The following is a 23082-nucleotide window of genomic DNA, read 5'->3' as shown; positions in this document are numbered from 1 at the left end:
ATGCACACTATACACATAAACATGCAGGAAAAAAAATCCTGGTTTGGGGCTTACGGTTGGAGGTATTTTGCCACAGATCAGAACCACCCCAGTTTGCTTCACCAACGTGACAGTAAGTCCCAGTCAATTTTCCTGCAGGTAATGAAGCCAACATCAAACGGAGGCCTCCTTATATTTCAGTGTATTGCACGTACAGAGAATAGACCCTCTAGGAAGGATAATCATTTGGACAACTCCTGGACAAATGTGCTGATAAACTCACAAGTTCTGTTATTGCTAAGTGCTAATTGCATTTCCTTGGGTAAGCACCATAAAAAATTCATTGCAGTTTTTTGGAAACAAGATGGCAATTGCATTTTAATTGCTAGAGACAAGAAAGTAAGAGAGAGGCTTCACCAGAAAAATGCTAAGTGAGCATAAACTCAGAAAGGAATCACACCAAGCCAAAGAGTTCACTGTCCATGCCAGTGCTATGAGGCAGAGCTGGGCCAGGTGGGGAAGCCAGACTCTCCTAGTAGAGCCCTGACTGAAGTTCTCAGACACAAAGGAAGCCTCAGAGCCCCGGGACAGCTGGGGCTTTTCACTGAAGATCAGGACATGGAGATTTAACTATTCTAAAGAACTAAATAGGTAGGTGCCGAAATTCTAGGGCTGATGAGTTAGAGTCAGCACCAAAGTTTTAAGAAGCATGCAAAGGAAGAAAATTGTATTGTATTTCAATCCCATAAAGTGTGTGACAGTTATCTTCAGTGTTGACTTGACTGGATTTAGAATCACCTAGGAGACATACCTGTTAGGTGTCTATAAGGGTGTCCAGAAAGAGTTAACAGGGGAGGGAAGACCCACCCTGAAGGTAGATGGCACTACCCCATGGGCTGGGCTCCCAAGACTGAATGAAAAGGAGGATGTGAGCTGAGCTCCAGTATTCATCACTCTGATTCCTGACTGTGGTTGCAGTGGGGTTGCTGTCTCACACTCCTGCTGCCATGCCTTCCCCACCATGATGTTTTCTACCCTCACAACGTAAGACAAAATAAACCCTTCCTTCCTTAATTTACTCTTTTCAAATATCTTATCATAACAATGAGAAAAGCAAAGAGAAAAAAACTGGACCAAGATCATACATGACTTCAATTTAATGTCAGAACACTTTTGACCAGTTCACAGAGCCATCATTATAAAACCAGTGCTCTAGTCCAACTACAGCCTCCTTGTCTGACAGTCCCCTGCCTCGTGCAAGACCCCCAAAGCCAGATCAGAACAGGATGCGCGGGGCAGTGAGGAGGATCTGACTGCCATGGGCTTCGCCTGAACTGGCCCAGCATCGATCCCATCTGCCCAGGAGCTCCTGAGCAAGGAGATACTCTAGGGAGGCCATGAACTCTCCTGAGGGCCCCAGGAAGAAAGCCAGACTATAGGCACCACACACCCTCCCAGTAAATGTATGTGGCAAGCTCCCAGATGCCTCCAGCAGTCTCTTCGGTCTCTCCTCCCTCCCAGTCTTCATCCAGCTCCTCCACCATTCCCCCACCCAGTCCCAGCCTCTCTCCTGTCATGGATCGTGTATGCTGAGAAAGAGGGACTAAGGTGAGAGCCTGAAGGTAGAGATCCAGTGGGCCAGCCGTTGGCCTGTGGTGGGGACGGTCCTGTGTGTGGTGGTAGGAGATCCACATCTTCTACTACATCAGCGGAGGCGGCTGCTTTTCCTCCAGCTAGTGGACCTGCCAGAGAGCCCAGGAGACATGAGGCTGGTGGGCGGAGGAAAAAAATAATAATAATAGGAAAAAAAGAGCAGGGAGTCCTGAGCCAAAGGAGAAAGATGGTACATGCACAGTGTGGTTCTGCCCCACACCCACCAAGTGGCTTTCACATGAACACGTCAGTAAGCCATCCAGAGCCCGGACGTCCACTTCTATAAATGGACCTACAGATATCTGCTGCTCTAGCTATTGTGTGGGACATGTATCCCCGTAAATTCTAATGTTTTATGTACTACCAGCTCTTGCATCCAAACTCAGAGAAAGATACTTTTCATTACCATCATTTTGAAAGCATACTCAATACATATAAGCTGTTTTAATATACATTATCATGCTTGGCCCTCCCACTGAAGTCTATAGTCACACAGAATTCAATGAGATGTGGAATCCAAACTGCTAAATGCTGAGCTCTCTCTGCAGAGTAGGCAATGCAGCCACTAGTATCTGTTTTAGAGACCAGGAAGGAATGAGGCTAACGGGTCAATCATTACACTGTGGATCATTCACCGAGCCTAGAATGAGGTCTCTGCACAGGGCTTTCTCCCACACTTGCCACAGCCCCCACAGAGCACAGCCAGGGTAATTAGGACCAGGAGACGCAGGTTTACCAAGAACAGGAATTTGCCAAGGTTACCCAAGAACTACCCCACTAGGCTACGAATTCAAGGCCACGCTTCCCCAGTTAGGGCTTAAATGGCTAGAAATCCAGTGGATTCAATGTGCAACCCTCCCTTCTTTCTCATCTTACTTTGGAAAAAGTTCCCTGGTCCCATCTCCAGGCCTGAGCAGGACCCAGGCTGAGGGGTGAGCTGGCTGTGTCCCAAAGCTGGTCCTTTAGAAACCTGCCCTGCACTCACCTGAACCGTGTCATGGATCCAGTCCAGGAACTCCGCTACCTTGGCATAGACTCCTGGATGATTGGGCTCTGCGCAGCCACGACCCCAGCTGACTACCCCCACCAGATGCCATGTTCCCTCATCGGGGCACACCAGGGGACCCCCGCTGTCTCCCTGAAAGATACAAGCATGCAGACACAAAGAAAAGCTCATCAGACCTTTGTGATGGAGGGGTACCAGACTGCCATGAGGGCCGGGCTCTTGTTCCAGGCCTCTCCCGCCTCCTACTGGGATGCCAGCTGCTCTAACCCTCTGCAAACCCTCAGCACCAGGTCTCCTCACTGGTCCCAGGGAGGCCGGGGACCGCTGACATGTGCAGATTAATGGTCAAGCGACAGCAGGTCCCATGTCTCCTCCCTCCACCATGGTCACACCTGGCACGCATCAGCCCTCCCGTCCAGGTAGCCGGCACACAGCATGCGGTGTGTGAGGCCTCCACTGTACATGCATGAGCTGTTACAGAGCTGGGTACTGAGCAGGGGTACCACTGTGTCCTGCAGCATGTCCGAGCTGTGGGCTGTGAGAGACAGAGAAAGGCGCCAACTAGGCCACAAAGGCACAGCAATGAGAGGAGGAGTCAGAGGTCCCACAGCTATGGCGTCCCAGAGAGGAGAACCCAGTACAGGGGCTGTGGACCTGGGCAAGGAGACAGGGTAGTCTACCACATGTTAGGACGGGAATGAGGAGTGGAGGAACAAGGCTCACACATACACGAAATACAGATGTCGTGGCACTCCTGGGACCAGAAGAAGGGGAGTGAAAGGGCCAGGGCTTTGGGGAAATGTCCAGTAGTTTATTCACCCCAGAAATACCCAGGCAGAGGAGACTGGGTCCCCAGGCCTAGAAAAGGATGACGCCAGGAAGAAAGAGCACGGGCACTGCTATGTGGCTAGGGGAAGCGGAGGTGCCCCACCTTGGAGAAGGATGCCTCCCTCTACCCCACCCCTTTCACCGAAGGCCCCGGGGGCTGACTCACTATGGCTGGGGTCGGTGTGGCCCCAGCCAGACACCCAGCACTGCAAGCCCCTCGGGAGATGCTGTTCCTCAGCCGGCAGGCACACGGCGCCCACGGTGTCTGCAGAGAGGCCCATGCTTCTGGTCCTCACTCAGGCTCAGCTTCCCTCCTGCAGAGCCTGGGCGAAGGTCCTCCTCGGCCCCTTCTCAAAAATGTTGGGGCCTGACCTCCATCACCAGGCTTCCTAGCCAGCGGGACAGGCTGGGCTCTGGCCCCTCTTGGACAGGGAGGACAGTGTTCAAACTGCAGGGTGCGTGGCGCCCTCTAGAGGTAAGTAGTGCACTTTCTGCCCAGCCCCCATCTGGGGACCAAAGGGAGAATGAACGTCCTTCAGGCCCTGGGAACCCAGCTTCCAGCTACATCCAGTTGTGCTTTTCCCCACTGTCCATCTTGGTAAAGTATTTCCAGAAGTGTATGACCCATGCAGTGAGTGGAGTCGAATGACAGTTCTTCGTGCTTGCTATGTATTTAGTAGGGTAGTACAGGTTCTCCGGATACATAGTGGTCCCTTTTAAATATCCTTATTTAAGTCAATTTAGACAGGCTAACTGTTCAGCAACAGTTCACATGTGTGATCAGATTTGTAAACCGCATATGGCAAAGGCTACTGTTTGAGGAATATGGGACTAGGGGTGTTGGTGGGAGGAATGTTGAGTGCATGAGAGTGTGCGTGGGTGTGGGAGTGTGCCTGTGAGTGTGTAATGTGAGCACCTGTTCATGAGAGTAAAAGCGTGTGAGTCTGCGTAGGCGAGTGCACATGTGGATGGGTGTGCGTCTGTGTGCGTGGGCCTGAGCGTGTGCATGCGTGTGTTTCTGTGGGTGTGTACGGTTGTCAGGAAGGGCAACGGCTGAGACAGCTGCAGCCCAGAGCCACCCTTGTTGGGCCGGTGATGTAGCAGGAGGTTCCTTCTCTAAACTTTAGTGTTCTTGCTGGTATATACCCCGTTCATCTGCCTGTCACAGTCGTTACTAGTGGTTGAGACAAAGAGTATTTGGCTAAATCAGAGAAATTTCTTTAACTATCGCATGTCACAAAGTGGCTGGGATCCAAGGCCTACCTAGGAACAAGGGTGGAGAAGGCTATTTGTGAATAAGACATCTGGGAAGCTCTTCTTTGGATGTCAAAGCAAATCCTGTCCCCAGCCCCTCCATGAAAAGGGCATGGATCTTTCTTCCCAAGAGTCTTATAGAGCTCATGGTGCTGGGGAGACACTGTGAGTAAAGTACTGGCCACGCAAGCATGAGAACCTGCGATCAGATCCCCAGCGCCCACGCCAGGCAGGTGTGGCAGCCCGCTTGTGATCCCATGCTTGGGAGGCAGAAACAGGGGTCCCTGGAGCTAGTCAGGCCAGCTGAATCAGCAATCTCTAGGGAGACCCTGCAGAAGATCACCTCAAAAGCTGGGTGTGGTGGCACACACCTTTAATCCCAGCACTTGGGAGGCAGAGGTAGGAGGATCGCTGTGAGTTCAAGGCCACCCTGAGACTACATAGTGAATTCCAGGTCAGCCTGAGCTAGAGTGAGACCTTACCTTGGAAAAAAAAAAAAAGAAAGAAAGAAAGAAGAAGGAGGAGAAAAAGAAGATCACCTCAGCAGGGAGAAGACACCCAATGGTAACCTCTGACGCCACATGTACATGGGTGCATATGCACATGAGCCTGCACACACATACACAAGCATGCACATCACACATGTGTGCACAAGACTACTCTGCAATTTCAGGTTCCAGAGAATGTCCCCATGGACAGAAAGTTCTAAGGTTCACAGAGCTGGGAGAAAGCCTTCTGGACCAGCTTGCCTCTTCTCCCACCGGTCCCTGCTGCCTTGCCACAGCAGCCCCAGCCTGCTTGTGCCAAAGCCAGGGTCTCACCTGAGAAGTTGAGTGGTGTCCTGAGCCTCAGAAGAGCAACATCGTAGTCGTGGTTCTGGGCACTGTAGAAAGGGTGGGGGATGATCTTCTCCACCATGGCCCCTTGGTGCGGCTGGACAGCGCTGTGGCTCACCAGCCCTGTGTGAACCCGCCAACTGGACAGGCGAGACAGCCTGAAACTGCACACAGGGGCCCTAGTGAGCTCGGGGAAGAAGGGGCAGAGGAGGCTGATGGGTGGAGGAGGCTGGCTAGGGAAGTCATTCGTGGGTCCATGTCACAAACTTAAGAGCTCCTGAAACCCAAGGACCATGCCTCGCAGTGTCACTTCCATCAGCTGGGCATGCAGTAGGAGCCCAGAGGAGAAATGAAATATTACTGGTCGTCTGCTACCACCACTCTCTCTCCTACATAACCCCCCTCCAGTTTTTATAGCAAATGCGGAAGGGCTTTGTAAGTGTCACCAAGAAACTCCCCTCAGTCCTGTCTCTCCACTAACTGTGTAAGAACCATCCTGAGGGAGCCTCACCCTTCTGCCAGCCTGTTTCCTCACTGTGAAGTAGAGATCACACTGTCTGCTCTGCCTGCCGCCAAGAGCTCGTTCATCCATTGCCCATCCATTCATACACCCCACACACCTAACATTTATTGAGCACCTATCACATCCCCGGGACGGCTCTAGGTCCTGGGGGCACCACGGAGGAGAAATTTACAAGACACTCGGGGTCAACAAGACGGAGAGTCCCTGTTCCAGTACAGCCTGTGGTCTAAAGGGGAAGAAAGGCATTCAACAAGTAATTACATGGAAAATGATCCAATTACAGTGGTGATAAACATTAAGAAGCACAGAGTGCTGCGAATGCAAAACATTTTTTTAAACTTCCTAAGCAATAAATCTTTGTGTTATTACTGCCACTCTCACAGAGCGGAACTGGGCACTGGACAGGGACATCACCATCACTCACGTGGGGACAGGTGAGTATGGACATTTGATGCAGAACATAGCAACAGTCCAACAGAAGAGGTGACTAAGGCTCTCACTCTCCACCCCACTTAACTTACCTATACATGCAATGGGCAGCAGTGACCACCCAGTGGGGGGCCAGCACAGAGCCTCCACATGTGTGCCGGGAGCCAAGGGCCACGCTAGCTTGCCATGGCCAGCGCCCAGGAGCCACAGCCTGCCCACCAACTATCCGGGAAGCCACCGGCCTTTCCCCACATTCTGCCAACACAGAAGGGAAGAACAGGAAGGAAGAATGTGTCGAGTGCAGACAGCCAGTATAGGCGGTTCTCTTTAATTATCCCTGGTCCTATATAGGGAGACAGGAAGCTAGTGTGTTGGTGACCTCAGCCTGTGGGCACAGCAGGGACCATGCCTGAAGGGTATATGGAGCCCTAATGCCCATCCCATAGGAGGTGGCAAAATGTCAGGAAGAAGGACTGATGAATAATAGGTGGACAGATGCATGGGAAGCTGGGTGAAAGAACCCATAGATTGTTTCCCATTGCCTGTATTCACCACCCACCCTTAGTCTTTCAAAGCTGCTAAGAGGTTGCTCAGCAGCCAGTTATAATTCTACATTTGGGACTTTGCAGAAGGAAGGGAAAGGGAGCGGCGGTAGTGAAGTGAGGAGAGCATCGGTGCATGGCCGACCTGAAAGGGCTGTATTTGGACCGGCAGTCTCTGCTAGGAGACCAGCAGACAGATGGGCGGATGGCAAAGACCTCCCCTCTACCCACACAGACCCAACTGAGCCTCTGCAGAGAGCTCTCGCACATTCAGGGCAGCGGCCTCCCCCAGAGGCCACCGTCCTGAGTCCAAGACATGACTCACCAGAGCATTTGAGGGAAACAATTCGGCCGGAAATGCAGTTGTCCCTGCAAAACAGAGATGCCCTCCAGCAGCTGCGCAGCGCCACCCGCAGCCCACACGTACCCAGGGACATGGAGAGTGGGGACGGGGGCTGGTGAAAGTCTGTCTAAGGTTCTTAAGGCGGTGGTTAACCTTAAGGTGGCACCATTTTCTCCCCATCTCACCCAAACACCTAGGCCTCTCCCATTACCAGCCCTCAAGGCAGCAGCGCCCATCGGAGTCCGTCCCCGCTCCCAGGGAGAAACCAAACGTGTTCGTGGTCCTGGCAGATCAGTTTGGGGAGGGTCCAAATTTATAACAGAGAGTTTATAGATGAGAAATGTGAGTTGTTTTCACTAAATGCCCTGAATAAATAGGTGTTCAATGGGTCAACGAGTAGCCGAAGTGGCTCCTCCCAAGCCCAGTCTCTTCTCTGTCTCGGGATCTTTCTCTAAGGGACTGTGTACTCACCTTCTTGTTCCCCCCCTCTGTCCTCCCTTTCTTTTAAGATAAAGCCTCAATTCCCTTTCGATCAAAACACTCCTCTTTCTTGCCTTTTCCCTCCAACAGCCCACTGCTTGATCCATGTGGTTTCTACAGGACTTAGCCAGGGCCTCCCCATGCCACTTGTGTTCCTAAGGATAGGGCTGGGCAAGAGGAGCTTGAGAGGACGGTTCGGATGAGCAGCAGAGCCAAAGATGAGAGGGCCGCCAGGCAGCGATGATGTGCACAGGCCGCAGAGGCGCTGGCCAGCCTAAGGACACAGGAGCGGGACAAAGGCCACGCAGCTTGGGCCACAGACACTTGGCCTCATGCAGAGTATGTAGAGGGGCCTGCTCCATTCAGAGACCTTGTCCTTCTTCTGTTTTGGGGTGTGTGTGTGTATGTGTTCTATATGCAGGGCATGTCTGCCAATGTGATGACCCCGTGTACAGGTTACTGAGACCAGACAAGGCTATCAAGTGTCCTCAAGTATCACTCTTGATCTGTTTCCCTGACACTGTCTCTCATTGAACCTGGAGCTGAAGTCAGACTTTCACTTTGTTTGTTTCTGTTGTTGTTAGAATGTCTGTCCAGAAGGCTCCAGCAAGCCTCCTGTCTCTGCCTCCCTCAGCGCTGCAGTTACAGGCGCCTGCGGCCACACCCAGCTTACATAGGGGTCGTATTTAAGTCTTCATGCTTGTACAGAAAATGCTCCTACTTCTGAGCCATCGGCCCAGCCCCTGAGCCCTCTTCTTTTGGATATTCTCAAGGCCTCAACCAGCTCCTAGTCAGAACAAATCAACCACCTGAATCACCAGGATTATCCGCTAAACTCTACCAGCATCAAGAGACCCCACACACACACCAGCTTGGAAACAGGAGCCTTGTTTCTTGTTTCTAGACTTGACTGATTATTGGTTGCACGGCCTTGAATAAGACATGAACTTCACTTCATCGAGTCTCAGTTTCCCACATGTAAAGGGTATTAAGGCTTCTGTGTGACATGTCTCCCACAGGCCAAGTGGAGAACACTTGGTCCCCACTGTTGGCATTATTTTTGGACGTTCTGGAAACTTCACGAGGTGGAGTCTAGCTGGAAGAAGCATGCCACTGGAGTCATGGCCTTGAGTGCTGAAGCTTTTCCCAGATGTTTATTCCTTCCTGTCTCTCTCCCTCTTTCATTTCTGTCCACATAAAACAACCTCCTTCTGTGCACAATCCCATCACTGTGATGATGTCAGAGCATGAGGCCAAGCCGCCGTGGACCAAACCTTCCGAAAGGGTAAAACAAAATGAAGCATTCTTCCCTTGGCCATAACAATGTAAAGCTAATACAAAGGGAATAAGAGGACCATTCAAAACCCTTGTGACAAGCCAGGCATGGTGGCGCACATCTTTAATCCCAGCACTCAGGAAGCAGATATAGGAAGGTCACTGAGAGTCTGAGGCCAGCCTGTGCAATAGAGTGAGTTCCTGGTTAGCCTGAGCTAAAGTGAGACCCTACCTTGAAAAACAAAAACAAAAACAAAAAAAATCTTGTGACGATAACAACTTTGTTTTTTTTTTTTTTTTTTTTTTTTTAAGACAGGGCCTCATATATCCCAGGCTGGTCTATGAAGCCAAGGATGACCTGAAACTCCTGATCCTCCTGCCTCCGCCTCCTGATTATTGGGATTATAAGTGTGTGCCATCACACCCAATTTATGCTTACGCAGTGCTAGGGGTTGAACCTAGCATTTTGCACATGGTAGGCAAGCATTCCATCAACTGAGCTTCATCTCCAGCCCACAAGCTTGTGTTTCTTGTGTGGAGCAAATAACATATGGCATGGCTCATGGGAACTGGGTTTGTGACTTATAACTAGAAAACAGTTTTATCTGCCCATCCCCTTACATTGACCTTGCCCTTACCACCAAGAAGATCTTTCTGGACTGCCTAGTGTTCATCCAACCTCCTCAGAGACCCTACCTGGGCTGCCACACCTCCTCCAGAAGGCCTCCCAGTCTGGCAGACAGCTGAGCAAACTTCTGGGAGCTGATGATCTTGATGTCAGACAGGTTCACAGCCTTGTGCTGAGTGAGTCTTGGCAGAGGAAGAGAACACAACAGGAGGAGGAAGTCATCTTTAAACCACAGCATGAGAGATTCCAATTAGACATGAGACTCTTGGCCAACCCGTGTGGTGAGCAAGCAAGACTGTGGTAATGACTTCGGAGAGTTATATTTCCAACTCCAGTCCATGCCACCACCACCACCACCACCGATCCAGCCCTCCAGGTCCAGTTCCTGTTACCTGAGATGCCCAAGACTCCGGCAGATGCGTGCCCCCAGGGCAGGGTTCCAGCCCTCATGGCAGACGAGGAGCCAGTCTGGCCAAGACCTCACCTTCACTTCCAGCAAGAAGTCTTCCCTGTTTATTCTGAAAGACACTGAAACCGCAGTGGAAGACTACATCCCACCTGCTGCAGGGACAGACATGGGACAAGAACAGAACCCTTGCTCTCTGAGGTGTCTGGCCAGTCTTAAAAATAATCTACACTCCTATCTGTGATTTCCACTGTATTTCAGCCACATGCTTTGAAGGATACTCTAGTGCCTGGGGAGATGGTTCCGTGGATAAATCACATGCCTTGCAAACATGAGCGCTGAAGTTTGGATCCCTGCAGCCCATGTAAATGCTGGGTAGGTGTGGTGGTCTGCCTGCAATTCCAGTCCTCAGGAGATAGAGGGAGCTGCAGGCCAAGCTGGCCAGCCAGACTTGTGGAATTGAAGAGCGCTCAGCTCAAGTGAGCGACCCAACCAGTAAACAAAGTGGGGGGTAATCAAGGAAGAAGCCCAATATCCATATTTGGCCGCCACATGTGTGAACACATACACACACATGTTCATGCACCCCCACCACACACACACACACACACATATACACACACATGTTCATGTACCTACACCACACACACACACACACACACACACACACACACGCCCACGTGCGTGTGTGCGCATACCTGCCAGGCCTAGTGGCACACACCTTTAATCCTAGCACTCAGGAGGCAAAGGTGGAAGGATCAAGGTGAGCTCAAGGCCAGCCTGGGACTACAGAGTGAGTTCCAGGTCATCCTGAGCTAGAATGAGACCCTAATTCAATTAAAAAAAAAAAAAAAAAAAAAAACCTTTTAAAGAAGGGCTGGAGAGATGGTTCAGTGGTTAAGGCAGTCGCCTACAAAGCCTGATGACCCAGGTTCAATTCCCCAGTACCCACATAAAAGTCAGATACACAAAGTGGCACAGGCATCTCTGCAGTGGCAGGGGCCCTGGCACGCCCATTCTCTCTGTCTGTCTCCTCTCTCTTTCTCTACTCACTTGCAAAGAAATAAATAATTTTTATTGTGGTTTATTTTAAATATTTTTATTTGCAAACAGAGAGAGAGAGAGAAGAGAGACACACACAGAGCATGGGCACTGCAACAAAATCCAGACACATGCACCACTTTGTGCATCTGGTTTAATGTGGGTACTGGGAAATTGAACCTGGGTCTTTAAGCTTTGCAGCAAGTGCTTTAAATGCTGAGCCATCTCTCCAGACCCAGAATTTTTTTGTTTTGTTTTTGTTTTTTGTTTTTGTTTTTCGAGGTAGGGTCTCACTCTGCTCCAGGCTGATCTGGAATTAACTCTGTAGTCTCAGGGTGGCCTTGAACTCATGGTGATCCTCCTACCTCTGCCTCCCGAGTGCTGGGATTAAAGGCATGTGCCACCACGCCCGGCTCCCAGAATTTTTTAAATATTTAATTTATTTGGGAGGGAGAGAGAGAAGGAGGTAGATAGATAGAATGGGTACTCTAGGGCCTCCAGCCATTACAAACTCCAGACACATGTGCCATCTTGTGCATCTGGCTTACGTGGGTACTGGCGAGTCAAACATGGATCCTTAGGCTTTACAGGCAAGCACCTTAACCACTAAACCATCTCTCCAGCCCTAAATAAAAAATTTTTTTTAATTTTAAAGCTGGACATGGTGGCACACGCCTTTAATCTCAGCACTTGCCGTGAGTTCGAGGCCACCCTGAGACTACATAATGAATTCTGGGTCAGCCTGGGGCTAGAGTGGGACCCTACCTCAGAAAAAAAAAAAATTAAAAAGAGAAAAATTCCTACCTGCTTTGGGAAGCGAAGGAAGCAGGCCTTCCTCACTACTGGCCCCTGAGCAGTTCAGAGTCATCTCCTCTTCCTGCAGGGTCCCAGAAATTGGCGGGAAGGCAGCTGGCCACAGGTACAGAACTGCAGGGAGGCGTACACAGACCTCAGCCAAGCTATGAGGAGAGGAGAGGTGCTGTCTGTCTGCCTGGCTGGCTCTGTGACATTGGGAATGACTTCTGGAGAGAGTCTGACAAGGCCCAGCCTGGATCATCTACTCGATGACAGGACTGAAGGGTTCCCTGTGTGACACCTAAATCCCTCTGACTGCTCCACCCTTGTCCCTTTGCTCTCTATACAGCATAGACGAGGGAGGTCCTCGTCCATACCCATAATGACTGCTTAGGGTCTGTTTCTGCCTTCCAGCTACTCCCAGACCCTGCCCTTCACCCCTCTTCCGACAGAAGGACCCCACACTGACCTAGAAACCATGAGCCGACACTCGCTCCAGCCAGCAGCCCCAGGGCTCCAAGCACCACACATCCGCGTCGCAGGCAGTACCAGCACCCAGATGGAGAGACTGTGGGGGAGTCAAAAGGTTGTCTAGGTCCCCTGCTTTTGCAAGTGAGCCTTAGCCAACCAAGAGGGCTCCACTGAGCTCCAACAAGAGCCCTTCCTCTCTCCATGAACCCAGAATGGGCAGGGCAAGGCTCATATCCTTGAAGTCCACAGATCCAACAGGGAAACTGAGCAAGCAGGGGTACAGGATGACAGGATCCTTGCTTTCAATATACTAGAACTCAAAGATAGGATAAGGGACATAGGAAGATAACCTTTCACAGCCCCAACCTGTCCCTCCCCGGCCGCCCAGGGTGACCTACTAAGTTGTGGCTGGTCTCCCAGCTCTGCTGTAAAGATTCCAGGGTGTGAGCCCTCCTCTGAGCACTGAGACTCCATAGGGCCTTGGTCATCCAGTGTCTGACCCTAGAGAAATCATTATTAGATACCTGGCATCTTCACGCTAGTTGCTGAAAGAAGACCCAACCCTGGTCGTGTTCCAATCTCTAATCTCATGCCTGTCCCCACTGCCACCTGCCAACCTCTATACACCTTGGGACCCCTTAACCACACCCATCTCGCTCTCACATGGCTAGAGTAGCAGAATGAAGACTGGAGTCCAGACTTGGCCCACTCCAAAGCCATGCTCTTTATTAATCATCCCTCCTCCTGCCTCCCATGGCATCAAAGGCACCTGCTGAGGTCCTCCCACATCTGACCCCACGTTCCTTCATCTCTTCCTATCTCAGAAGAAGTGCCCCTCTCCCACACCCACGCACTATTTATTCATTCAGCAAATATTATTTAGACCAAGTGCACAGGCACTACAGAGGACTTTGTAGTAGGGAGTTTAGGATAAATCAAGATGGACCAACCCACCTTTGCCCCAAAGAATTCTTATCTGACTGAGGCCTTCATGACCCCACAGTGAATACAATAACCCCACTGAGGAGGGCCTCCAGGGTAACAGGAGCTGGGTTGAGGGGATAAAAGAGAATATCCTGTTATAGTTTATATGAAGTAAACAAATAAATAACAAAAAAGAACTTTGGCTGAAAGATAAGTCATATAAACAAAGTGGGACATGTTAAGAAAGGTTTAACTAAAAGTACCACTGGCATTTAAAAAAAAAGAGAGAGAGAAAGATGACTTCTCACCAACAACACCAGGAAGACTTTGTGGATGGGGTAGCCTCTAAGACAGGTGCTTTGAGCTGATACACATCTATTAGGCACTGGGTAGACCAGGAAAAGAGGATTGATTAAGCAAAGACACAGTGGTAGGAAAGCTTAGAATGGGGGATGAGAAGAAAGCATGAAGACCTGAGCTTAATTCCTGGTCCCCATGTAAAGTACCCCCACCTATAATCCCAGTGATGGGAAGACAGAGACAGGAGGATCCCTGTGATTCACTGGCCAGCTAGTCTAGCCTAACTGCTTTTCTCCAGGCCAGTGAGAGTCCCTGTCTGAAAGGAGGTAGGTGGAATTACTAAGAATGATACCCAAGGTTTGACCAATGGCTCCACACACAAACATGCACACATACATATATTAAAGAGAGCATAGGGTGAAATAATTCACATATATGTCTAAAGTTGTTGATCCATGATAAGTAATAAAACATAATTTCTGGGGCTGGAGAGATGGCTTAGCAGTTAAGCACTTGCCTGTGAAGCCTAAGGACCCCGGTTCGAGGCTCGGTTCCCCAGGTCCCACGTTAGCCAGATGCACAAGGGGGCGCACGCGTCTGGAGTTCGTTTGCAGAGGCTGGAAGCCCTGGCGCGCCCATTCTCTCTCTCTCCCTCTATCTGTCTTTCTCTCTGTGTCTGTCACTCTCAAATAAATAAATAAATAAAATTTAAAAAAAAAAAAAACATAATTTCTTAGAAAAGCTCTTGATGGCTCAAAGCTAGGTCTACAACTTACCATGTGAACTTGGACAACTTGGGCCATCTCTCTAAATTTTAGTTTTTGCATTCATAAAATACAAGTATTAACTTCTGCTGCTTTTTTAAAAATATATTTTATTTGTTTGAAAGAAAGAGGCAAAGGCAGAAAGAGAATAGGTGTGCCAAGGCCTCTAGCCACTGCAACCAAACTCCGCATGCATCCTTGTGCCACCTTGTGCATCTGGCTTAATTGGGTACTAGAGAATTGAACCTGAGTTCATAGGCAAGCTCCTTAACAGCTAAGCCATTTCTCCAGCCCAACTTTTCTTCTTAGTGAATAACTTCCCTCCCCCGTAACTTTTTTGTTTTGTTTTTTTTATTTCATTTAAGAGTGACAGAGAAAGAAATTGAATACATGGGTGCACCAACGCCCCCTGATGCTGAAAATGTCCAGATGTGTGTGCCATGTTGTGCATTTGGCTTTACACATGTATTTACTGGGGAGCTAAACCCCTGTCATCAGGATTTGCAAGGATTTGCCATTAACCACTGAGAAATCTCTCCAGCCCTTATTTTATTTTTTGAAGCAGGATCTCACTCTGGCCCAGACTGGCCTGGAAGTTATTCTAGCCCAGGCCTTCAGCCACTGAAAACCGACTCCAGATGCTTGTGCCCCCTTGTGCATCTGGCTAATATGGGTCCTGGAGAACCAAACAGAGATCATTTGGCTTTGCAGGCAAATGCATTAACCGCTAAGCCATCTCTCCAGCCTGGCTTTTTTTTTTTTTTTTTTTTTTTTGGTTTTTCAAGGTAGGGTCTCACTCTAGCTCAGGCTGCCTTGGAATTCACTCTGTAGTCCCAGGGTGTCCTTGAACTCATTGTGATCCTCCTACTTCTGCTTCTGCTGGGATTGGCTTTGAACTCTTGATTATCCTCCTACCTCAGCTTCCTAAACACTGGGATTATAGTTGTGAGCCACCACACCCAACTCTCTCCTGGGGTCTTGTCTTCTTCCATTATTCTTTGTTACAGAGCCAGAGAAATCTTTCTGATATATAAATATGAGCTTGGAGAGCCAACCTTTAAAATATCTGTCAATCCTTTGCAGCCTCAGGGCCAACCCATAAGTGATGGTTCATACTGAATGTCAATTTAACAGGATTTAAAATCACCTGTGAGGGATTATGCAGATTAGGTTAATTAAGGTGTAAACACACCCCTCTTAACTGTGGGCAGCTCAATTCTTGGCCTGGGGAGGGGTCCTGAAGTATATAAAAAGGAGAGAGCTGGCTGCGCAGCAGCATCCACGGCTCTGCCTCCTCACTGTGGACTGACTGACCAGTTCCTGCCACCGTGCGTTCCCCTGCCATGGTGGACCATGACCTGAAGCCGTGAGCTAAAATCAACCCTTCTCCCTTTAAACTGATTTTTGCCAGACATTTTGTGCCAGCAACAAGAAATTGACTGATACCCCATGGCTCCATGACATGGCTCCCAGGGCCCTGTGATCATCCTTTCCTCACCTCTCCATCCTCACTGCCAGCCTCAACTCCATGCACAGCCCTCTGCAGCTCCCTAGGGCACAACACAGAGACTTTGCACCTCCTGTCCCTTTCCCCATGTACCTGACCTACTGACCCAGACTCAGTATGGAAGTTACATCTCCAGGGAGTTTTTCTCAACATACAGAACTTACTGTGGTCCTATATACTGCTCTCTTCTTGATCTCTCCTTCCCAACTGGCCTGTGTATCTCAGAGCCTGGCACAAAAGGGCAATTCAGGTAAAGTCCGTGGAAGGAAGGGAGGAAGACAGGAACATAGGATTGAAATGGCATAAATTATAAAACACAAGGCACAGGTTAACTATCATGATATTACTAAGGAATGTATGTAAGCCATAAATCCATCCTCGAGAAATTTATAGTAAGAGTCCTTAAAATTGGAATAACTCTAGCCCAGTGTGGTGGTTCTCAGGAGACTGAGGTAGAGACAAGTTCCATACTACATAGTGAGACCCCATTTCAAAAAAAAAAAAAAAAAAAAAAGACAAAAATTGAGCTAACAGTGAAGGTACTTGCCTGTGAAACCTAAGGACCCAGGTTTGATTCCCCAGTACCCACATAAGCCAGATGCATATCTAGAGTTAGTTTGCAATGGCTAGAACCCTGGCACACTCATTCTCTCTCCCTCTCTCCCTCTCTCTCTCTCTCTCTCTCTCTCTCTCTCTCTCTCTCTCTCTCTCATAAATAAATAAAAGGGGAAAAAAGACAAAAATGGAACGGCATACATGTTCCCAGCAGACCACCTTTCCCCATCAATGTGTAAGATTGTCCCCAGTGATTACAAAAGCCGAAAATACTGACTCCAAACAGTGTTGTCTTAGATGTGATTTTCTTTAAAAACACACACACATATATATACTTGTTGGACATAGATATAAACAATTTAACATGATTAGATGTGATTTTCATGTGTTTCATGGAATGTCTCCCCATCCCTGCCTTTTTGTCCCACTGAACTGGCTTTCCTGACCCTCTGGCCCAGGTAAGGAAAGCATCTATCAGATTCACCCAGAACAGGTCCCTCCAAGCTGCCTGACATTTGTTTCCCTGGACCTGTGGAGCCTATGTCATCAGTTCAGCTAGCACATGTGGCAACAACCCACCCCTTCCTGTTGAGGGAGGTACTACCTGCCTCCCTACCCTCCACCAGGCACAGCCAGGAGCTTGTAGGACTGGGCCTCCCACCAGAAGTAGGTCTGGCTTCTCCCAGTTTGTGACATTCCACATTCACTCCCTCCATGCCTAGAGGTGACCTTCATTGGGCACAACCAATAAGACTGAAGGACAGGAGGAGAATGGAGGAGAAAGCAAGGAAGTGGCCATAGGGTTTGTTGAGGTTTAGGTTTCTAATTTGGGGAAAGCATTTTTCTTCAGCTGATACCCCTTCAAGTAGAAATGCAGAACTTGATCTAAAATAAATGTCAAGACATACCCAGTCTTTCTTCTTGTCTCAATATCCAGAGAGCCAGGCTTCAAGACCAACCTCTAGACAAATTAGCCTCACCTCAGGCACTGTCCTACCTCAAAACTCATCTGCCCAAGCTTTTGTGGTGGCCTAAAAGCAGGGCTTTGGGGCTGGAGAGATGGCTTAGTAGTTAAGTGCTTGCCTGCAAAGCCAAAGGACCAAGGTTCGATTCCCCAGGACCCATGTAAGCCAGATGCACAAGATGGCACATGTGTCTGGAGTTTGCAGCAGCTAGAGGCCCTAATGTGCTCGCTTGCTCTCTCTCTCTCTCTCTCTCTCTCTCTCTCTCTCTCTCTCCACCCTTTTCCCCCTCTTTCTCTCTCAAATAAATAAATAAATAAATTTTAAAAACAGGGGCTTTAATGGTAAGGTGTTCTTTCAAAGTGGGAGTTCATTTTTTTTCAAGGTAGAGTCTCACTCTAGCCCAGGCTGACATGGCACTAACTCTGTATTCCCAGGCTGGCCTTAAACTGACAACGATCCTCCTATCCCTGCCTCCCCAGTGCTGGGATTAAAGGCGTGTGCCACCACGCCCATGAGAGTGGGAGTTCCTGTAATGATTTGCTCAATACCCATATATGCAAAGCACTTCACCAGGCCCAGGAGGACAAGAGAAGAGAATGAAAGATGGTTTCTGGAAAGCATGCTGGATGCATTGTGCCCCCTGTCCTCCAGCCCGTGCACCAGAGCTGCCTAAGGAAGCTCATTCCCCAGCCTAGAATTCCAAGGGCAGGACAGGGGCGACCAGAAATGGCACAGAGGGGCAGCCTTACCATGTGGCTCAATGGCATTGATGTGGAGCTTCGGGGTCTGCCAGGAAGGATGCTGCTCCTGTCCTCATGTATGAACTGACTCAATAGCCCAGCCAGCTTTGCTGCACGATGAAGTCTCCCTGTTCACATATGGCCCCTCCCTCTTATCCTCCCTACACACACACACACACACACACACACACACACACACACACACACACACCAGAGAGACAATGAACTCTGCTCAGATCCTATGAATAGGCCCCTTGTTATAGGAAAGGGGGCCAAGGGCTGGGCTAGGCTGCACTGGGCAGCCCCAACCCTTCCATCTGCTAACTGGAAGCTCAGAAAAGGAGAGAGAGAAAAAAAAAAAGGTTATGGTGAGTAGGGGAGGCAGACTACTATTGCTTAGCAACCAGGTCCCTTGTGCCAAAAAGTGTGCCTCATGCACGCTAGCACAATTCCCCCTTCTTGCTGACAGGGCTGCGTTGGAGAGACTGATACTAACGCTGTTGTAATGTTTCTAAGCCCTCCGGATCACAGCTCCCTCTCTGTGGGCTGGCTTTTCCAGCAGTCTGGGGCTGTCACCACATTGGAGTTGGTGAGGGAATGAGCCTTGGTCACCTTTCCCCTTAGGGCAGCACCTGTCACCTCACGGACAAGAAATGGAGCCTCTCCAACCTGTTGACCTAGGAGCCAGTTGCTACACGAGCCCTTAGTGCTATCTAGCTTCCAAGTTCAAGGTGATCCATCTGGGCTCAACAGACCCGAGACATGAATCTATTTAGACAAGAAAGCAGGACAGTGTCAGGGAAGAGAAGGGCTAGGGGCTTCCTCTTCTCCCATGCGTCTCAGGTGAACCAGTTCAAGAACACAGACTTGGGCTGGAGAGATGGCTTAGCAGTTAAGACTGTGAAGCCTAAGGATCCAGGTTCGATTCTCCAGGTCCCACATAAGCCAGGTGCACAAGGTAGCACATGCATCTGGAGTTCGTTTGCAGTGGCTAGAGGCCCTGGTCTGCCAATCCCCCCATCTGTCTCAAATAAATAAATAAAGGTAAATATTTTTTTAAAAGGGGTTGCTGGGGAGATGGCTTAATGATTAAATGCTTGCCTGTGAAGCCTAAAGACCCCAGTTCGAGGCTCAATTCCCCAAGACCCATGTAAGCCAGAGGTACAAGGAGTGCATCTGGAGTTCGTTTGCAATAGCTGGAGGCCCTGGAGCACCCATGCTCTCTCTCTGTGTCACTCTCAAATCAATTAAAAAAAAAACAAAACACAGACTTACTTCACCTTACTCCATGATTCGAGCCTCCACTGTGAAAGGAGAACAATGGCACCCACCTCACCTCCCGGGGCTAGGTTAGAACTACATGAGAGATTGAATACAGAGCTTTCATCCTGATATCTAGAATGGACTATCGTTATGATTCTTCCTAGAAGTCCTCTGTTCTTGGGAGAGGCCAGCTAAAGTTAAGGATACTGCTCCTCAAGCACTTTCTCAGACCAAAAAAGAAAGAAAGAAAAGAAAATGGAGATCAGAAGAAAGGTTAAGGGAGCTGTTAATGAAGCCCAAGTTTGGGGAAAGAGAGTACACCTCGGCAAAGGAGAAAAGTAGGTGAACCATGAAGAAAAAATAAAGTTAAAATTAAAAAAAAAAACATTGCCCTGAGCCTTTGTCCAATGAAGGTTCTTGAGGTTTTGCTTTGTCTTGTTCTTTTGAGGTAGGCCTGAAAACTGTCCTGCTCAGGTCGGTGTGTGAGCCTTGAGCACAAAGCCAGTGCTCCTTCTCCTTGAGCCAGCCAAGGAGAACAGAACTCAGTGAACTTGATTATTGTTTGTTGGTGTGAACTTGGCTTCATGTGGCTCCAAGTTCAGGATGGGTATGTGAAATAGGAAACAGCTAACTGCATTTATTTTTTTAAGCTTTTTTTGTTTTAGTGTTTTATTGATTGATTTGAGAGAGAGAAAGAGGCAGATAGAGAGAGAGGATAGGTGTGCCTCCAGCCACTGCAAACAAACTCCAGACATGTACGCCAATTTGTGCATCTGACTTTACCTGGGTACTGGGGAATCAAACCTGGGGCCTTTGGCTTTGCAGGCAAGTGCCTTAACCACTGAATCATCTCTCCAGCCTGCTAACTATAGTTCTTATCAGAGTTTATGCTTTAGATTTTGTTGGCTTTGGAAGAACAGCTAACTGCCCATCCAGTTATCAGTTTTCCCTTTGCCTTTGTGGCCAGTTTAGGGCCCCACACTGTTCTTCTGTTTGTTTGTTTAATATTTTTTTATTTACTTTAGAGATAGAAGAAATAGGCAGGTAGAGAGAGAAAAAAAACTGGGCATACCAGGATCTTTGACTGCTGCAAACAAAGTCCAGACATGTGCATCTGGTTTATGTGGGTCCTGGAGAATTGAACCTGGGTCCTTTGGCTTTGAAGGCAACCACCTTAACCGCTAAGCCATCTCTCTCCAGCCCCTTCTTGTTTGTTTTTAACTAAGCAGTAACAAGCAGTTTGAGGAGGCTCACTGAAATGTTAGCATTTGACTTTGGGGCTGCCTCTTTGAGAATCTGCCTCCCCTCACAGTTCCTTAACTCCTTGCCCCTAACATTATTACTATAGAACCTCACCCACACAGGCCTTACTGTTGCTTTTCACTTCCTACTCTCCTCATTTACTTTGTACATCCTCTGAGCTTCACACAGTAATGAAGAGACATGAATTATTGGCACGGGAGGAAAGAACTGGTAGCTAAAGTTGAGAGTCCCCTGGCTAGGCTCCGAGGACCCCTGGGGTTTTCTTAGCTTGAGCAGTATGTTATGAATGAGCTGGGCATAGATGCCAAATAAGGTACAGGCTTGGAGCTTACAGGCTGAGACAGAGACAGAGGGATAACTGTTATTTGTGAGAAGTGAAATTACAGTAAGGTGAATCCAGAGGTCCAGGAGAGTAGAGGATTCTTCCACCCAAGAGGACACAGAGAAGACCTCACAAAGAAGGAGACATTTGAGTTGAGTTTTGTGTAATGAGAAGGCAATCATGAAAAGAGCATTTTGAATCTCCAACATGATGTCAGCAAAAATGACCAAGAAAAGACCTCTGAAAATGCCCCCATAAATGCAACAAGAAAACTAGCATGGACGTGATCAGAATCAATTCCTTCACAATCCGGGAAATCACTCCACGCCGTTCAGCGATCTGGGAAGTGTTTACTCAAAAACAGCAGCCATCTCCATGAGAACCATGGGCACTGTGCATTTGAACTTGATGCTAATTCCATCCTCTCGCACCAGCTCTGCAGTAGCCTGGAAAAGCAGCACCCCACAGTCACAATGGAAACCATAAGAAGGGATAACACAGGCGTAGAGCACCTTCAAAGCTCCGTCCCCACAGAATTGTCAAAAATCTGACCTGTCTGGCAGTTGCCTGGGAGATGCCATTCACAAGGCTGTCTCCCTCTAACCTGGAGCTTGCACGTTCAAATAGCTTTTCACTTAAGGGAATTTGTAGAAACCTACTGGCTTATGACTGAGGAACAGCTGGGTCAAATAATAAACTGCACAAAACCTTTAAAGTAAAATCTATGTGAGGAGATGCCCAAACGAGGCTTTGAAAGGCTTAGATATATTCCTAGAGTCTACAACGTGACATACATTCCCAGGACTGTGCGTAGATCCAAGCTCTATACTATTGCAAGAGCAGGTTAAGAGAGGCCCGAGGCTCCCGCCGCTAGCTAACCCTGAGAGCGCACATGCACGAAGGTTAGGATGAAGTTGTAAACTCCCTGCTCGAATGTTCCAGGGCCCCTCTGCAAAGACTGCAAGACTTAACTGCTTCCAACACCAAGAGACTGTCCAATTGTTAGCTGAACACTAAACAGAGACTTCAGTGGCCACATGACAGAGAACACAGGCTTTGCAAAACTGGTTCAGAAAAGACAGCAAACAAGCAACAACAAACCCCAGGGAAGGGAAAGAATCTAATTTCCAGGGTTGCCATGTTGTATTACATGAGTTACAGTTCAGTTTCCAACAAGAAAAGATGAAGCAAGAAAAAACTCAGAGAAGCAACAAAATGCTCAGACATTAGGAACCTTGTGGCCTCTGGAAAAGGGACCCTCTCTACATGACCTGGATGGTCCCAAGCAAGGCGTATTACAAGCCTCTGCCTTCAGCACTAAGGTGACAGAGAAAGGATAATAGTGTTAGCCGGGCGTGGTGGCGCACGCCTTTAATCCCAGCACTCGGAAGGCAGAGGTAGGAGGATCGCCATGAGTTCAAGGCCACCCTGAGAATATAGTGAATTCCAGGCCAGCCTGGATCAGAGTGAGACCCTACCTCGAAAAACCAAAAAAGGGCTGGGAGATGGCTTAGTGGTTAAGACACTTGCCTGGGAAGCCTAAGGACCTAGGTTCTATTCTCCAGGTCCCACAGAAGCCAGATGCACATGGTGGTGCATATGTCTGGAGTTTGTTTGTAGTAGCTAGAGGACCTGGCGTGTCCATTCTCATTCTCTCTCTCTCTCTCTCTCTCTCTCTCTCTCTCTCCCTCTCTCTCTCTCTCTTCCCACTCTCTCTGTCTCTAATAAATAAATAAATAAAAATAAATCTTTTAAAAAAATATTTTTTAAAATAGTGTTTACAGGAAGTATTTCAAAAGCTCCCTGCTCCCAAACTAATGATCCTGCCCACCTCTGAGGCTGACTGCAGGTGACAAGGACTGCCCAACTGGCCTAGCTTGCTATCCTGTCATGAGATGACCCGGGACTCTGACCGCATGCACAGGCCTACTCTGTGGAAACCTAGGTCTTGTCCTGTCCTGTTCAGTCCTCTTCTGCCCCCTTCCATCTG

The 23082-nt window shown here is 48.8% G+C and overlaps 1 protein-coding gene across 6 annotated transcripts; it reads right to left on the bottom strand.

Moving 5' to 3' along the window:
* Window positions 1–1121: 1121 nt before the first annotated feature.
* Window positions 1122–18409, bottom strand: Tmprss5 (transmembrane serine protease 5). Of its 6 annotated transcripts, XM_045145841.1 has the most exons (14): window positions 18254–18407; window positions 16149–16212; window positions 12888–12990; window positions 12488–12586; window positions 12028–12150; window positions 10169–10304; window positions 9845–9958; window positions 7376–7419; window positions 6601–6763; window positions 5542–5720; window positions 3633–3731; window positions 3031–3173; window positions 2618–2770; window positions 1122–1748 (listed from the first exon to the last, which is right to left on the bottom strand). In XM_045145841.1, the coding sequence occupies exons 3-14, from the start codon at window positions 12961–12963 to the stop codon at window positions 1713–1715; spliced, it is 1365 nt and encodes a 454-aa protein (XP_045001776.1). In that variant the 5' UTR covers window positions 12964–12990; window positions 16149–16212; window positions 18254–18407; the 3' UTR covers window positions 1122–1712. The 6 variants fall into 6 exon arrangements, with proteins under 6 accessions (XP_045001776.1, XP_045001778.1, XP_045001774.1 ...); XM_045145843.1 differs by lacking the exon at window positions 16149–16212 and having other exon boundaries at window positions 3142–3173; window positions 18254–18406; XM_045145839.1 differs by lacking the exon at window positions 16149–16212 and having other exon boundaries at window positions 18254–18401.
* Window positions 18410–23082: the final 4673 nt, after the last annotated feature.

The sequence above is a fragment of the Jaculus jaculus genome, chromosome 3 (genome assembly GCF_020740685.1).
Source record: "Jaculus jaculus isolate mJacJac1 chromosome 3, mJacJac1.mat.Y.cur, whole genome shotgun sequence".
Taxonomy (NCBI): Eukaryota; Metazoa; Chordata; class Mammalia; order Rodentia; family Dipodidae; genus Jaculus; species Jaculus jaculus.
Note: the sequence above shows the minus strand (reverse complement) of the source record. Positions and strands in the feature narration are given on the sequence as shown.